The sequence below is a fragment of the Wolffia australiana genome, chromosome 2 (assembly GCF_029677425.1).
Source record: "Wolffia australiana isolate 7733 chromosome 2, ASM2967742v1".
Taxonomy (NCBI): Eukaryota; Viridiplantae; Streptophyta; class Magnoliopsida; order Alismatales; family Araceae; genus Wolffia; species Wolffia australiana.
In genome coordinates, this window is record NC_135836.1 from 11,723,950 (window position 1) to 11,739,647 (window position 15,698).

The 15,698-nt window shown below is 42.0% G+C and overlaps 4 protein-coding genes and 1 long non-coding RNA gene across 8 annotated transcripts; 2 read left to right on the forward strand and 3 right to left on the reverse strand.

Moving 5' to 3' along the window:
* Positions 1-4,913: 4,913 nt before the first annotated feature.
* On the reverse strand, positions 4,914-7,605 carry LOC144716851 (putative mitochondrial-processing peptidase subunit beta, mitochondrial). 4 transcript variants are annotated; one of them, XR_013585011.1, is made up of 5 exons: positions 7,092-7,605; positions 6,141-6,236; positions 5,495-5,659; positions 5,154-5,420; positions 4,914-5,088 (listed from the first exon to the last, which is right to left on the reverse strand). XR_013585011.1 is itself a non-coding variant. In XM_078592109.1 (3 exons), exons 1-3 carry the CDS (start codon positions 6,180-6,182, stop codon positions 5,244-5,246), a joined length of 384 nt encoding a protein of 127 aa, XP_078448235.1. In that variant the 5' UTR covers positions 6,183-7,604; the 3' UTR covers positions 4,914-5,243. The 4 variants fall into 4 exon arrangements, 1 of the variants encoding a protein (XP_078448235.1); XR_013585010.1 differs by having other exon boundaries at positions 6,141-6,684; positions 7,092-7,604; XR_013585012.1 differs by having other exon boundaries at positions 5,534-5,659; positions 6,141-7,593.
* Positions 7,606-7,954: 349 nt separating this feature from the next.
* Positions 7,955-9,075, forward strand: LOC144716850 (Big1). The gene is made up of 3 exons (XM_078592108.1): positions 7,955-8,250; positions 8,541-8,626; positions 8,872-9,075. Exons 1-3 carry the CDS (start codon positions 8,020-8,022, stop codon positions 8,957-8,959), a joined length of 405 nt encoding a protein of 134 aa, XP_078448234.1. The 5' UTR covers positions 7,955-8,019; the 3' UTR covers positions 8,960-9,075.
* A 391-nt stretch (positions 9,076-9,466) lies between these two features.
* LOC144716852 (methionine-S-oxide reductase) lies at positions 9,467-10,260 on the reverse strand. The gene is made up of 2 exons (XM_078592110.1): positions 10,147-10,260; positions 9,467-10,068 (listed from the first exon to the last, which is right to left on the reverse strand). Exons 1-2 carry the CDS (start codon positions 10,161-10,163, stop codon positions 9,714-9,716), a joined length of 372 nt encoding a protein of 123 aa, XP_078448236.1. The 5' UTR covers positions 10,164-10,260; the 3' UTR covers positions 9,467-9,713.
* A 342-nt stretch (positions 10,261-10,602) lies between these two features.
* On the forward strand, positions 10,603-11,689 carry LOC144716856 (uncharacterized). The gene is made up of 2 exons (XR_013585014.1): positions 10,603-10,652; positions 10,723-11,689. It is a non-coding gene; the product is annotated as an uncharacterized LOC144716856 (long non-coding RNA).
* LOC144716853 (LYR family of Fe/S cluster biogenesis protein) lies at positions 10,788-11,255 on the reverse strand. The gene is made up of 2 exons (XM_078592111.1): positions 11,115-11,255; positions 10,788-11,043 (listed from the first exon to the last, which is right to left on the reverse strand). Exons 1-2 carry the CDS (start codon positions 11,218-11,220, stop codon positions 10,901-10,903), a joined length of 249 nt encoding a protein of 82 aa, XP_078448237.1. The 5' UTR covers positions 11,221-11,255; the 3' UTR covers positions 10,788-10,900.
* Positions 11,690-15,698: the final 4,009 nt, after the last annotated feature.

Below are 15,698 nucleotides of genomic sequence, written 5' to 3' on the forward strand. Positions count from 1 at the left end.
TTTTTTTTCCTTAGGCTGATGAAGATGGGAAGAGAGAAAAATTAAGGAGAAAGGTCAAATGTCAAAGGTATGGTGACCAGGGATGACTTTTTTAGTTTTACTTAAAAAATTTATGAATATATTAATAATTTGCTTCTGGTCCAGGTCTAGTTTGACCCTTGGATGACCGGTATGGATAGGGCTGGACATTTAGGACCGAGGACTGGTCAGACTGGATGTAGGGTGGAGCAGTTGGTCTGGCAGGTTTATGTCCAAGGGTCAAACCGCATCGTGACCAGAACCGGGCTTAAAATATTAAACATTTATTTAATATTTTTTATCTAAAATTATAAAAAAACTAAACCCAACTTGCCGGATAGGCTTCTATTCCGCCATATATTTGCCCATCTACGACACCCACTTGATGTAGAGGAACTCTTCTTTAAAAGTGGTCTTCAAGAACCCATCACATCTTATTTTCCTATTGAACCTCTTTCTCAATTCACCTAGAGTGGGAAAAAGACCTAGAGAGGGAGATTCATAGAGAAATAGGAAAATAAGGGAAGGGAGGAGGAAGGCATTAATTACGAGTGGCTCTAATGCTCTAGGTAAGATTTAGGTATTTGCTAAAAACCTGACCAGACCCAGACCATCAAACCCTAAGTATGGAGATGACGAGAGAGAAATGGAGAAAGAAAGCGACATGGGAGAGAAAGATGAGATAGAGATGAAGAGAGAGAGTGATGCCGGACGTCGTGGAGACGTCATCCGGTCGATACCGAGGGTAGCGGCTCGGTACCGAATTCGAGATTTCAATCGGACAACAAGGATCAGCGTCGTCCGATGATGCTAGTGAACATGTATAAATGATGACGTGCAATGTGAGAGGTCCTACGTGTCGTACTTGCGTGCGCCGACGGGCGGAAATGCCGTTCCAGAGATTGACGGGATCGCTCTAAGTGAGGTCAGACGGACCCCCTGAATCTCGCCCGAGAGGGTCGAGGGCGAGTACGTCGCCCAACGGGGACAACTTGCTACTGTGCTCACACGCGTCGGGAGGACTTGACTCGTACCGGGCAGGTAAGACTCTCGAAGAACATCCGTCGTTTTCTCAACCTGTCTCGCTCTCACCTTTCTAACCCAAGCACGGAGGAGGCAATACGAAAGTATACTGAAGAAAGTAAGAGACGTAAAGGGTGCAGGGTAAGGGGAGTACCTTCGTCGCGCTGGCGACGGATAATTGGTTGCTAGCGTTCAGGAGATAATAGGACCCGATGGCGTCGTCAGCTGCAAGCGTGGGAGCGTGGGATGTTGACGGTGGTGGCAGTGCTGCGAGAGGCATCCCGGTACGGTGCTGAGGGGTGAGACACGCGAGGGCGTGGGCGCTCCACTGCGAGCGCGGTGCGCGGGCGAGCGCAACGCGCATGAGCACGTGCGCAGGAGGCGCTACGCGCAGGTGAGGCGCCCAGATAGACATGGTCGTTCTGTTCTGTTCGTTTGAAACAAACACAAATTTCGAACAAAAGAACCGCACAGGCCCTTGTCCTTTGTTCTGTTCTTTTTCTTTTTCAAAAACGAACAAAATTCGCACATTCGCACAAATTCGCACATTCGCACAAATTTAGACTAAAATTTGCACAAAGCGAACAGAAGAACAGAACACGGGTCTGTTCGATGTTCTGTTTGAATTCGTTTTTGTTCTGTTCGGAAAACCGAACAGAACGAACAATTCGCACAAATTCGCACCAAAAGAACAGAACGACCATGTCTACGCCCAGGTAGCGCGCGCGGCGTGTGGACGTCAAAGGCGCGAAGGCGAGCTGACGGTGTTCGAGCAGGCGGGTAGCGACGCAGACGGTCGGCGGGCGGCAGAGATGCCGACGGTCGGCGTCGACGTGGGAGGATGGCTGCCGGCTGAGTGGACGACGGCGGGAGCGTGGGCAGAACCCAGCGATCGGTGGAGCCGTCGCGCGCAGTCTCCGCACGCGCGACACGTGCGGGCGTCGTTTCTTGCTGCGCCCGGCAGCGGCGGCCGCTCAGCAAAGGGACCCGCCGGACAGAGACGTGCGCGGGCTGACGGTAACATGTTCCGACGGGTGGGACGATGCGCGAGCGTCGGCAGGACGGCAGTTCGACGAGCGGCGGCGCGAAGACGTCGAGCCGACGGAGCTGTCGACGGCGGCCCGGACGGCGAATGATGGCGGGTCGGCGGTTGGCGTGAACGGCGGCGGTGTCGGCTTGGCAGCGACGGCAATGCCCTCTTCCTCTTTCTCTCCTTCTTCTTCCTCTCCTCCTTCCGCTTCTTCTTCCTCCTTATTCCTTCTTCTTCTTTTTCTTCTTTCTTCTTCCTTCTTCTTTCTTCTTCCTTCTCCTCTCACGGTCGTGACTCTTGGTCTTCCCACAAAATGATAACTTTCAAAATGGAAATTCAAGAGTAAGAGTCTTGGGCGCCCACCCCTCCTTATATAGGATGGATGAAGATGGGCCCCCTTTAAGCAACAAAGAGAAATAGAAGATAAGGGGAAAATAAGGCTTGTTAGGCCCATGGGAGGGGAAGATGTCCTCATATGAGCTCTTCCCCTCACTACAATTGGCTCCTGGTATTATTAAAAAAATATTATGATTCAGAAATTAAATTTATGATTATTTGATTCCACCGTCAACTAGATAATAATTATAATTTTATTCAAACTTATGGTCATATGTTAAATATTTAAGAACATTAGGTGTTACGTGGGTTCCTGGTATTATAAGAAAATATAATGATTCAGAGATTAAATTTATGATTATTCATTCCACCTATAACTAGATGATAATTATAATCTTGTTCAAACTTAGGGTATTATGTTCAATATTTCTAGGAACATTAGGTGTTACGTGGGCTCTTGGTATAATAAAAATATATTATAATTCAGAGATTAAATTTATGATTATTCAATTCCACCTCTAACTAGATGATAATTATAATCTTGTGCAAACTTAGGGCATTATGTTCTATATTTTAGTAACATTAGGTGTTATGTGGTCTCTTTGTATTATAAAAAGGATTATGATTCATAAATTAAAATTCATGATTATTTGATTCCACCTCTAACTACATAATAAATATAATGTTGTTAAAACTTAGGGCATTATGTTCAATATCTTAGGAACATTAGGTGTTACATGGGCTCTTTGTATTATGAAAAATATTATGGTTCAGAGATTAAATTTATGATTATTTGATTCCACGTCTGATCAGATAATGGTTATAGTGTTGGTAAAACTTAGGGCATTCTATAATATACTATGGAGAAAAAATTCAATAATCCCATGCGAGTTGAATGAATTAAAGAATTCCATAATGGCCAACCAATGAAGTGAGTGAGACGGAGAGAGAAAAAGCAAGTTTTGCAAAGTTGAGGATATCTATATGGAAATAGATGGAGTTTAAGCAACCAAATGTACTGAAGAGAAGATAAGAGAAGAACAGAGCAGAGAAGAGGAGGATAAGGAAAGAGAATCTCGGGAGAGAAGAGAAGAGAAGCTTGTGAGAGAAGATAAGAGAAGAAAAGAGAATAGAAGGAAGAGAAGAGAAGCTTGTGAGAGAAGAGAAGAGAATAGAAGCTCGTAAGAGAAGACAAGACAAGAAAAGAGAAGCTTGGGAGAGAAGAGAAGATAATGTAAGCTCGTAAGAGAAGACAAGACAAGAAAAGAGAAGCTCATAGGAGAAAAGAGAAGAAAAGAGAACATAAGAGCATAGGATGACATTAATGAATTCCAAAAACTGCTAGAGCATAACATAACTGAAACTGAAGCTATGGATACTTGAAAGAGAAAAGAGGCCATTCTTGAATGTAATAAGATTAATGTATTCCATTTATCCTGATACAGTCCAGAGATTTGACATTAGCCATCTTGTTGGATGAAATTAGCCATCTTGTTGCAGTTAAGAGATCTGATTAAAATCAGATCTCTTGACTGTAATAGTATTTATAGATTCCATTGATGTTGTTTCAGTCCAGAGATCTGATTTTAATCAGATCTTTGGACTGCAACATGATAAATGAGGCATTGGTTATAAGACAAGTACATCAAAAAATTTGAAGCATTGGTTAAGAAAAAAACCATTTTAGACTGAAATAATTCCAGGAGGGTAAAAGCTCTTACTGATATAAATTAAACACAGAATGAGCCATGAAAAATTCTATGAAAAATGCATATTAAGCGCACCATACTAGACCAATAGAGCTTATCTACTGATCACTGAAATTGCTTTGAAATATTCAGCTGAAGTGCAAAAAAAATCATATACATTCAGTTTGACAATAATAGAAGCACATCTACAGCAGAACTATCAGGACATACTTCTTTAAAAGGTCCCAACCAGGGCATATTTGGAAGGTTATAGAAAGATAAAAACAAGGACAACCCGAATCATTCCCTTATCTCAACCAATCTAAATTCTACAAGCTGGACGAAGTAGAGGATTGAGAGCAATATATTTTATTCTTTTCTTCTTAATTGACACCATTTTTGTTGCATTATGTTATTCGATTTTAGAATTTTCTGCCCAGCAGGATAGAAAGGACAATTAAGCAGACAATCGAACATAATGCCATTATTCAAAACGACACAAAAAATTAATCATCAATGTAACGTGAAAATGGCAGCAATAATCAAACCTGGTTCAATCGGCGGAAGAAGAGGCTTAGGGATTAGTCAGTGTAGTACACTTCGCGAGGCTGTTCAGTCTGCACAATCGCACAAAGTTGCACAATCCCACCGCACATGGCCATGCTCGATGTGCGGAAAGAGAGGAGAAAATCTCGGAACTGGTTTCTCTTTTGGGGGTTACTTTTCTTTACTGTATGCCTATTTTTTTTAGACATACTAGTTCTAGTTCTGACCATATTGCACTATGTATCATTTGATCACCCAAGAAAAGATTCCTATCTCTTGTTCAACTATAAATTTCCACACAATAATTCAAAGGATATTTACAAAAAGGTGGATTGAAACAACAACAATTGCTATATCCGCTTCTCTTTCAAGAGTACTAGTGGGGCCCGCTCGCAATGCTCGCCTGGGCTAGAGAGAGAAGAGAGAGAAAGCAGGGACATTCTCATCCTGGGAGAGAAGGAAATTAGTATCTCGAATTCTTTCAATCAGAAATGTTAACAATAAATCATCACCATATTTTGAAAAACTTCAAAAATCCGTCGGAGGAAAGTGGATTGCTCCTCCGCTCCACCCTTACAAAACGCCGCCGGACATTTCCTCCATCAGCTGCAATCGTGGTCAATAAAAAATCCCATCTTCAAACACTCAGAGAAACCACTCAGAGCAATCGTGGTCAAAAAATCCCATGCTATCGTGGGATTATCAGAATGTTTGGTAAATAGCTTCTCCACTTGAGCCACAATGTCTTGATGTTTGGCAGCGCCCACCGCAGAGATGACCTGAAGATGGAAAATTGAATTATAAAAAAACATGTTCATGTCTTCGTAATTTTAATTGAAGGAATTAAAAATACAATTCTAGGGGCGGTGTAATGAGTTGCTATGTAGTCCACCAGATGTTGTTGAGTAATGGTCTTGAAATTCTGGGCTGAGCCCAGTATTGTCCGGCCCAATGGTGTGTATTGGAAAGCCGTCGCGTGTAAATGGTCAATGATAACTTCCTCAGCCTGACCTTCCACCTGAAAGGAAGGAAAGAACAACGAATTATTAGGATGAAATTGAATAAAAATTGTTCAGTTGCCTTTAAAAACTGTATTATTTCAATCAAATCGTGTGATGTGGCTGTTTTGAAAGAAATACAGGTTTCAAAAAAGCAACCGAAGATCAGGAAAGAATCGCATAAAAAATATAAACTTTGCCTCGATTTTGACATCAAAAAATGAGATGAGTTGTCTGAGTCGACTGAATTGGGAGAAATACTGATTTCAGAAAGAAAAAGAAGCAAGATCAAGATGACATTGATTTAAAAATGTGATTTTCGAGCAACTCCTAGCTAAAAAAAATGAAATTAAGACAGTTTGATTTCAATCAGACAGTTTTTAATCAAAATACTGGAATAGAAGAGAAGTGTCACCTACCGGGAGACAATTTGAGAGCCAAAAGAAGACATAAATCCCAAAAAATGAGCAGAATTAGAAGCGGAAAATAAGAAGATTCAACCTCCTCCATCTCGCGGAGAATGACGTCGCGCTCCCGATTCATGCGGGCTTAGCTGAACCTCGAATTCTGAAGAATATCTGCAAGAATCTCCATCGCCTTGGGCACATCCTCGGAATTAGAAGCAAAAAGACGATGAATACATCTACTTGACTACAGCGATAGGGTGGAATGGACAATAAAGTTGTTGTCAAGAATGAGAAAAAAGATAAAAACTTCTGCTTGATCAAAATGGCAGGGTGGACTGAAAATTTATACGTGATCACAATAGCAGGGTGGAATGAAAATTTATACTGGATCACAATGGATGGGTGGAATAAAAAAATCATAGTTAATGCCCAGAATAAGCGGCAAGACGATGGAAAAAAAGTGTCTACTTGATCAGAAGACGGGACAGATTGAAAGAAAAAGTTCTTCGGTCACCGTTGATTAGCAAAAGAAAATTGGGTCTTGATGAATCACAGCTATTCTCCAGGCCGGAGTGATCTTCTTATGATGCAGTGCCATTCAGGGGAAGAGAACCGCTGCACGGTTTGTGGATTCCTCTCTTCATAGAAATGATATAATAAATCAAACTCTGGGTTTTCTTCTTGTTTTATTCGGAAAATATCTAACAATAGCAAGAAAATGGAAACTATGGCGCGCCACTGATGTTGATTCTTTGCCATTATCGAGCGAGCCGATGACGAATGTACTGGCAACGGGAAAGATGAACTGGGTCGCTGGAACCCTAGTTCTCATTTTTTACAAAACCATATCCGTGAACGATTCAACCGGCTAAAATCTCTGCATCATTTGCCCCGATGATCCCCCATCTTCTACCAACATCTTAAGCCATGATTTTTCCTTCGCATATCACCACTGCAATTTTTCCTTCCAGTGGAAATGGATAATCATAGAGAAATTAGATAGATGGATGGGATGATGATGGGTGTGCACATCCCCAGAAGCAACCTTGGCATAATACGTTGTCTGCTCCCTAGAAGTGTAAGCATTCAAATGCCCACCCATGTTCTCAATCTCCTCTTTCAGCTGCCTCGCGGTCCGATTCTCAGTCCTCTTGAATATCATATGCTCCAAGAAATGGGCAGTCCTGTTGCTCTCGTCACTCTCAAGCCGGCTTCTGGTGTTGATCCAGACCCCGACGGTGGCCGTCCAGGAAGCGAGAGTCAACTCCGTGGCGGCGCTCAATCCATCGCTGAGAGTGGCGACCTGCGTTTCTGGCACAGAGAGGATGGTGGAGTGATCGATCAGAGCGGGGTGGGGAGATCCGTAGCAGAGAAATCAGGGGTCGGGATCTGCCAATCGCTTGATCTTGGAGCTGAGGGTCTCTGCCAGGCGATCATAGGGCAGGAGAACGCGGCGGGGAGCAGGAGAAAAGGAGATTTGGGGATCGTAGAGCAGGACAAATGGTTCTCGGTCTCTCTTCTCTCTCACTCTCTTTTCAGCCAATCAGAGGCCAGAAGGGTACACCAATTCATATTATAGTAGTATAGATATTTATGCAAAATCAAATCGGACCACACCTGTCTCAACCCAATCAAATCGAAAGGACCATCCCTCAACCCAATCAAATCGATAGTGTGGGAACATGCTCAGAAAAAGCAGGTGGGACATCAATCAATAATGTCGGCGAAAAAGACAATGCAAACATTCGCTTCCAGCATAATTGCAAACAGGCCAGGCCCGTCAGCCCCGACCCAACTCCCCGAATCCGAAACCCGAACTACTCCGGAGGTCACACTCATAGACTCTCCCACAGTAGGCCAAGGTAACGTGAGAGCGGCGAGTCTCTGAGAGAATATAAGATAAGAGTGGAAGGGTAGGAGAAAGATAGATTCGTCAGAAATAGGACTGGTAGGTTTTGCGCTTTGCAGCGATCATGTCAAAGAGAAGGCACGAGACGTCGGAGACGAAGCCGATCCACTCTTGGAAGATGAAGACGGAGAGAGCGAAATCCGCTCTGCCATGGCCGCCCCCGAGAAAAACACAAGTCACCAGCGTGACAAGGGCCGAGATTGAAAGCTTCTGGCGGAGGAAGAAGATGGAAGAAGAAGACCATCTTCTCGCCGCCCTCAAGGCCGCCGCCAGGATCAGAGCTCGCAACCTCAAGGTCACTCAAAACTATCTAAACTTTCCTCAGCTATAATCGAGAATTTTAATTTCCAAACTCCCCGTAAAACCCGCTTAAGATCGAGCTAAAAAGATGTAGTTATCTTCTTCTTTCTTTTGTTTTTGTATATCTTTTTGTGTATCTGATCCAAGATCTCTTTGGCTTAGCATTTGTTTTTTTTCTTGTTGGTTCTGATTCTCTAATTCAAGATATTATTTTTTATTAGATCGTAGATTAAGATCATTTCCGTTGATGTTTATAACGCCTTCGTTCTTCGATGGTTATCGCAGAAGGAGGATTACGAGCTCTTCGAGAAGTCCCTGGCCGGGATTATCTCCGATCGCGAACCAGAGCCCGGAGCGAATTCCAGAACTTGGTAAGTTGTTCTTCTCAAAGGAGCCGTCTTCCCTCCCACTTCCTCAGTCTTTCGCTGCTTCAAGCAATACTACCGATCACGATAACGACGTAAACGTCGATTATTTAAATAATTTCCGTTTACGTCATCGCCAACGTCTACGGCAGTGACCAACGTAAATAATTAAGTTTAGTTTGTCAACGTTACCGTCGTCCAAACTTCGGCTTCGTCAACGATTATGATGGGTGTTGGTGGAGATGACGCAGGTGGACGAAGAGCAAGTACGCGTACTTGAACCAGCCACCAGCGGCGGCGGGGCCGCCAAGGAGGGCCCGTCTTCTCGGAGTTTCGTGAGTTGATTACGCTTATCTCTTCGTTTGTAGCGTGGCTGAATTATCATTCAGAATAAGTTGTACAGAATTGCAAGGTTTTCAGGCAAAGTATGGAAGTGAGTTACTAGGGATGGGAAATTCCTTGTTCGGCATCTGAACGAATTTGGTAGGGAACGGTTCGGCTTTTCGCATGTTTGTGTTTGTGTTTGCATGTTCCCGAACGAACGAAATTTTTTTCCATCCCCAGAGAGTATCTGGGGCACGGGGGATAACCTGGTTGGGGCCAAAGCCAAATTGGCCGGTGCCGTGCATCGGCAGCGGGCTGCCGTGTTTACATGTTTGCGATCGTGAACAAACGAAACTTTTTTTCCCATCCCTAGAGAGGTCGGAGAGCTTTGGTCTTGAAGCGGTATCTGGAGGCGCGGGGATGGCCTGGCCGGGGCCGCAGCCGAAATGGCCGGTGCCGTACATCAGCAGCGGGCCGTAGTGTTTGCATGTTCGCAATCCTGTTCGGGGACATGCAAACACGTTTAGAAAAATCCCTGTTCCCAATCCCATTTGGATGGGAATTTTAAAATTCGTGTTTGCATGTTCGCGAATGAACGAAACTTTTTTACCCATCCCTAGAGAGGTTGGAGAGCTTTGGTCTTGAAGCGGTATCTCGGGGCGCGGGGATGACCTGGCTAGGGCCGAAGCTGAATTGGCCGGTGCCGTACAGCAGCGGCATGCCGTCATGTTTGCATGTTCGCGAACGAACTAAACATTTTTTCCCATCCCTAGAGGAGACGGAGAGCTTTGGTCTTGAAGCGGTATCTCGGGGCACGGGGGATAACCTGGCTGGGGCCAAAGCCCAACTGGCCGGTGCCGTGCATCAGCGGCGGGCCGTCGTCGTAGATGTGCCCGAGGACGGCGGCACAGGCGGCGCACTGCAGGCATGTCCGCCGGCGTTGGATTCCCCAGTAGTTGACGGTCTCGAAGAAGGGACGTAGCTTGTCCTCCACCGTCATCCGTAGCTTCGATTCGTCAACCCATGAGAAGGACGTCGTCCCCTTGTCCCCCGCCTCGAAGTACGTCCCCGGCGGATAGATGTAGGCCGCGCTTAGATTCAGATCCGCCCCGCACGCTGCGCACCTGCTCCCAAAAATTTCCATTTCGCAATTATAATCTTATTGAAACGATTAAAACTATGCTCAATATAAGAGAAATTACCCGTAGGCTACGGCCATGGCAGTATCTTCTTCTTCTCCTTCTTTTCCTTCTCTTTCTCCTCCTCCTCCCTTGCCCGGTTGAAGGCGGTAATATAAAACTAAGACAACGCGGTTTGACGGCCTGCGTGGCAGAAGATTGAGCAGATTTGGAAATTTCCACGAAAGTGTTAAGATATTAAGAAGAGAACTTCAGGAAAAAGGCAGGACCTTTCTAAGAATATGCACATCTAATTCTTTTTAGACAGGTACTTCAACCAAAATATCAAAATCTGCGGAGAAAAACTGAAACTTTAATTGCCTGTCGTTAAGCTACAATTTACCGATCCCAATGATATAATCCCAGTGATGGGATTAACATTGACTGAGTATTGTCCAAGTCCATATTAATTATAATGATGGGATAAATTAATATTAGAATAAAGAGGATAAAGTATATCATCTTCTTATTAGTGGGTCATAAGCTTGTTGAATGTTCTCCTGGGCATCCCATTACCCAGACGAACAGAGGTATAAATTCTTTAATCCTTCCGAATTGGCACAATTACTCCTTTTATGTTCTAACCTTAAGTCTTTTCAGACATCTAATTACCACGAAAATAGCGATATCTATTTCTGATCAGACATCAAATTTCCACGAAGGTGAGCAAAACGGCAAGAGTTTTCAAAAGAATAAGATCACCTAATTGTTGTAAGACATCAAAGATTGGGAGCGCCAAACTCGCAAGATATCAATCTTTATTCGGATATCGTCGAATTCAGGCGTGGCCCTGCATCTCCAGCATCTCCTTCAGGCCTTTTAGCCTCTGTTTCCCCTCGCTGAGCAAGAAACGGATCTTTTGCGGGTCGTCGAGTCGCCGATTACACTCCATCTCTTCCCTGATCGTGCTAGCAAGTTCAGCTGAAATCACAAAATTAGGCGTCTTCTCCACGAGTAAGAAGAAATCAAGCGAAATCGGAGATGTTGTTCACCTCTGGCGTGCGGAGGAGCCATGCGGGCTGCTCGAAGGGCTTCTCTGTACAACTTCAGAACCTTTGCGCGCAGAAGAAAGTGTCGCAGATCCAAGGCGACAACCATTGACAAAGAAAAACCCTAATTTGGTTTCCTAGGCATCAATCTCACTGAGATTTAACCGTATCAACTCCGGAATCATAGAGGGAAATGGTGCTAGGGTACGCTTTGGACAACAATTTTAAAGTAGAAGCGGCGTAATGGGATTTTGAATGAGAACGGATTGCCATTTAACACATGGCCGAGAGATAGGGGGCGTGCTGAACCAGATCATGGAAATTAGCTCTGTGCCGATACTCAGATACCAGATGATGACGTCGGGTTGGATGTCCAGATATCAATATACGGGTCGGATATAGGTTTTTTGATGTCAGACATATGGATAGATATATATTTTACAATAAAATTTGTCGTGTAATTAAAGTATTGGGAGCCATATATAATGGTTTTTTTAAGCATTTTTTTCAATCTTAAAGGTTTGCAATTATTATTTCGCTTGTTAATTAGATCTTAGTCCGGCCTAAAACAAAATGGGTCAAGTTGCTCGCATTGTGGGGCCCAATATGAGCCCATCTCACAATCAGTGATTTCTATGTGTAGAGAGCAAAGGTTTTTCAACCATTGAAATAATCAAAGGTATTTATACGGGACAATATAAGCTCGTTTTTAAACGGGCATCCGGATGTAGGATATAATTATCCAGATACCGGAGTTTGATAACGAATTTGACATCCGGCATCAGCATCCGTGACGATGAGTGAATAATGATTTTTGTGATTACATCCGTCACAATGTGTACAATATCTGTTCCGATATCCAGCATCGGATGGATATTTGACATCTGTTTGATATCCGGGATCATAAACCGCCTCGATTACTACCAGATATCAGATATCGGTTGTCCAATATCAGATAACGGACGGATATCGGACGGGCAAAGCCTAGCTCCCATCTCCATTGATTTAGTTAGATCCCTCTTGAGAGCTGTATTATTATAACTTAGGGGCACACAAATGTAATCATCCAAGTTTTAAGAATGTGAGTAAATAGTGCATAGCTCATTTTTTCTCCAAGGTACATACTCTTAATAGTTTTATGTCCTATGGCACAAATATCCCTTACTGATGGAAGCAAAAAGGTTCAATGTGTGTGCAACATATGGACTCCAACAGCTTCATACAAGCTTTATAGTTGTTATAATACCTTCAGCGTATGAAACCCTAGTGTGAATCACCTAAGCCAACGTGATTTGACCTAATAAAAATAATAATAACATCTGATATTACCAAAAACATAACCTAGGCCATAGTCCATCAGAACTTCAGTTTCAAAAGAGAAACAAGAAAATAAGATCAAATATAGATTGAAACTCAACTAAGTAGCTAGGGGTACATAACGTCAAATGTTTTAAATTTTACGTTATCGTCAAATGTCTCTACAATAGGCAAGATTCTACTCAGATAAGTAATCAAAGATTCATGCTTATTGGAGGTCATGTTTTTGTCAATATTAAAACCCTTTATTTAGTATAATCTTTGATAAAGTTATTAGAATCTTTGTTTAGTAGACTCTTTTGACATGACTAGAATCACTTATTATGGTTCCACATTTTAGTATTCCTTAAGTTATTTCTAGGAGTGTTGTGCATACGAGGGATTATTTGTACATTACAACTTATGGCAAACCACTCCCATGAAACATTTGATGAACTCCTTCTGTACCTTTTGGAGCACATTGTTGGTTTCTCGAGGCCTAGATCTGGATAAAGAATTCAAGATGATTTGTGGCAGAAGTCTCTAAAAAAATTTTAATGACATCATTAAAAACATTAAAACACAAAACTTGTGCACAGATCACATCTGTGATTTCTTGGATCTTGAAGCGAGACGAGTCGAGCTACTCAAGTGTGCAGCTTCTAGATGTATCCATGCGATCCTTGGCATGTCAAATCTTCTCTTTCACCTTGATGAGCTCTGTTCACTCTTTGTTATTGTCGTTACAATGTCCGATCACATCGCGAGTGGAAAGGAGGTGTGGGAGTAGAGAGAAGAAGGGGAAGGCCCCTAAACAATTCTAGCATGGGTAATTTTTGTTCAAGCCCTTCCCCTATTTACACTAAGTTAGTGTTTTTCATAAAACCCCCTCAAACTTAAGTATATCTTCCAACGTCCAAAGACTATTTGGGTGTGACCCTCTAAGATCATGTATCAGTCTAGTTAACGACTCGAGTGACCCAATAACCTTTATTGACCTTCCAAATTAATTAAATATATCAACATATAAATTAAGCAGGATCAATTAAACCCAATTGCTAGGTTGAGTCTCCAACATGTGGGGCGCCAAGCTAAACCTCGTGCTCGAGAACATATAAAGGATTGTGTGTCTACTCACTCATGGAACCTATTATTTATTGTGATTGTATAGTCCTTCATTCATTTGATGCCCCAAGGATGACTTAAGATTTGGTCAGCTTTCAAACCATCGGACTTAAGATTCCCTCATTCATCGGTCATTCAAGTTAGTACTGATGCATTCTAAAATCATCGGAGAACTCTTCTTTGATATTTCATTGTCTTGGCCAAGGACTTCATTGCATCATCTTCCTTGAGCTGTAACCTCTTATACCGAGAGTGGACGATCCCATCTTGACCACTCAATCATCTTCGTGAACTTCTTGATGTACCCGAACTAGACTATTTAGAATCCAATGATTAGAGACTCGTATGTCATAGTCAAAGTACAATTGTCCATCCACAAAATGTCGTTGGTGTCTTAGGTCTAAGGACCACTTACACAACCTTGACGGGAATCAACATGATTGACTTTTTGGTACAATACCATTCATGGATTCATATAGATCAATTCAGTGAACTCTGTCCACTAAAGAGCACCACTTACACAACCTTGACGTGAATCAACTTGATTGATTCTTTGGGTATAATACCATTCAAGGATTCATACGGCTCAATTCAGTGAACTCTTTCCACTAAAGAACACCCACTATCTATCCTTAGTGTCTCAACACTAATGGCCATGGGAACAACCATACTCATTATATGAGTGAGGCTAAACAATGCTATTCTATTTAGATACTTCGATGCCCTTCTTGAGTATCCTTCGAATAGGAATGCTCAGAACACATGTTGGAAAGAACTAGTGATCTTCGTATTATGATCTCATCATAATTCACTAAGTTCATGGACTTTATTATAAGCATGACACGTTCTTTATAATGAATATGTTCTATTAATGATCATGGAATAAGATATGAGATGTATGATTGGCTTGCGGGCCACATATATTTTCATCACACAGTGTAACTTGACACCTCATATGTTTGAAACTTGACCTATTGATTGGGCTAAAATTTCAATGTATTAAGTTTGATGGTCATTTAGTATAAAGTAATTGAGATCGTGGATGGATTAACTAGATTGGTGCAAGGGCGTATAAGGTGACATGACTAATGCTTCATTAATTATATGAACAATAAAATTAAGTCTCAAAGAATACAAACTATTAAATCAGAAACAACCATGTAAGTTTCTCTTTGGGCGTGTGTTGGCCCCCCCCCCCCCCCCACCCCCCACTTGGAAAATCCTAATAGATATATGGTGGGCCTTATTAACTTAAAAGACAAGAAAATTAGACATGTCTAGAATCATTTGGATATGTCTAGAGGGTGGGTATTTATGATGTTTGAGATGAACCAAATGGGAGTATATTTGATTTCATTTAAGGTGATTCAAACCTCAATATGATATAATTAATTGATTAGATTATCAATAAAAAGTTATAAAGCTAATGAAGCTGGAAAATAGCCTTTCATTGGCCTAGTTGGTCACACCTTTAAGATTAATTGGACGTAGGAGGATATACTTAAGGTGTATGGGTTTTTATAAAAAATTATATATAGTATGAACATACCATAATTCCTAAGTGAGAGATGCCTATGAAAGTCTTTCCTGTGGTGCCCCCTTAATCTCTCTCCTGCCTAGTGTAACTAGAACGGTGAGATAATCCTCAAGGATCTCTGGTGGCAATGGTTGATAAGGAGAAGAGAAGATTAAACACGCCAATGATTTCATTGATACATCTAGGTATTATACACTTGTTTTGCTAAAGATGACTCGTTTGTGGAACCAAATGGTACTACATTTAAATCCACACAATGTGATTTGATAAGCAATGTGTTTTTATTTTATTTATAAAATTATAATTTGAGGATTTTTTCATCTTGCATCATTGATTGTGTTAGAAACTTACATACATATATAATCTTTTTATCATATAATAAATGAAAATTTGATTCCAAACATGCATTACTTAATTTTCTACTTAGTTAAATACACATATGTATACAAAGAAAAGATTATCTTAATTGGCTTCCTCTAATATTGTATATAAATACCTCTGATTATGTGACTACCGTTGACTAAACCTCTTAAAAACTACTGACTCTTCAAACTGTAGTCACTCTAATCTATTTAACTGTGAGATGTATGGTGTGCCTATCTATGGAATGCGATAGATGACAGGGTAGA

Bases quoted from the DNA above. Each gene is read 5' to 3' on its own strand.
- LOC144716853 (XM_078592111.1), bottom strand. From the start codon at position 11,220: ATGGTTGTCGCCTTGGATCTGCGACACTTTCTTCTGCGCGCAAAGGTT. The intron at 11,044-11,114 runs GTGAACAACATC...TTGTGATTTCAG, and splicing joins GGCTCCTCCGCACGCCAGAG to CTGAACTTGCTAGCACGATC.
- LOC144716850 (XM_078592108.1), top strand. From the start codon at position 8,020: ATGTCAAAGAGAAGGCACGAGACGTCGGAGACGAAGCCGATCCACTCT. The intron at 8,251-8,540 runs GTCACTCAAAAC...TGGTTATCGCAG, and splicing joins TCAGAGCTCGCAACCTCAAG to AAGGAGGATTACGAGCTCTT. The intron at 8,627-8,871 runs GTAAGTTGTTCT...GAGATGACGCAG, and splicing joins GGAGCGAATTCCAGAACTTG to GTGGACGAAGAGCAAGTACG.
- LOC144716851 (XM_078592109.1), bottom strand. From the start codon at position 6,182: ATGAATCGGGAGCGCGACGTCATTCTCCGCGAGATGGAGGAG. The intron at 5,660-6,140 runs GTTGAATCTTCT...CCTTCCTTTCAG, and splicing joins TTCTCCGCGAGATGGAGGAG to GTGGAAGGTCAGGCTGAGGA. The intron at 5,421-5,494 runs GTATTTTTAATT...TTCCATCTTCAG, and splicing joins ATTACACCGCCCCTAGAATT to GTCATCTCTGCGGTGGGCGC.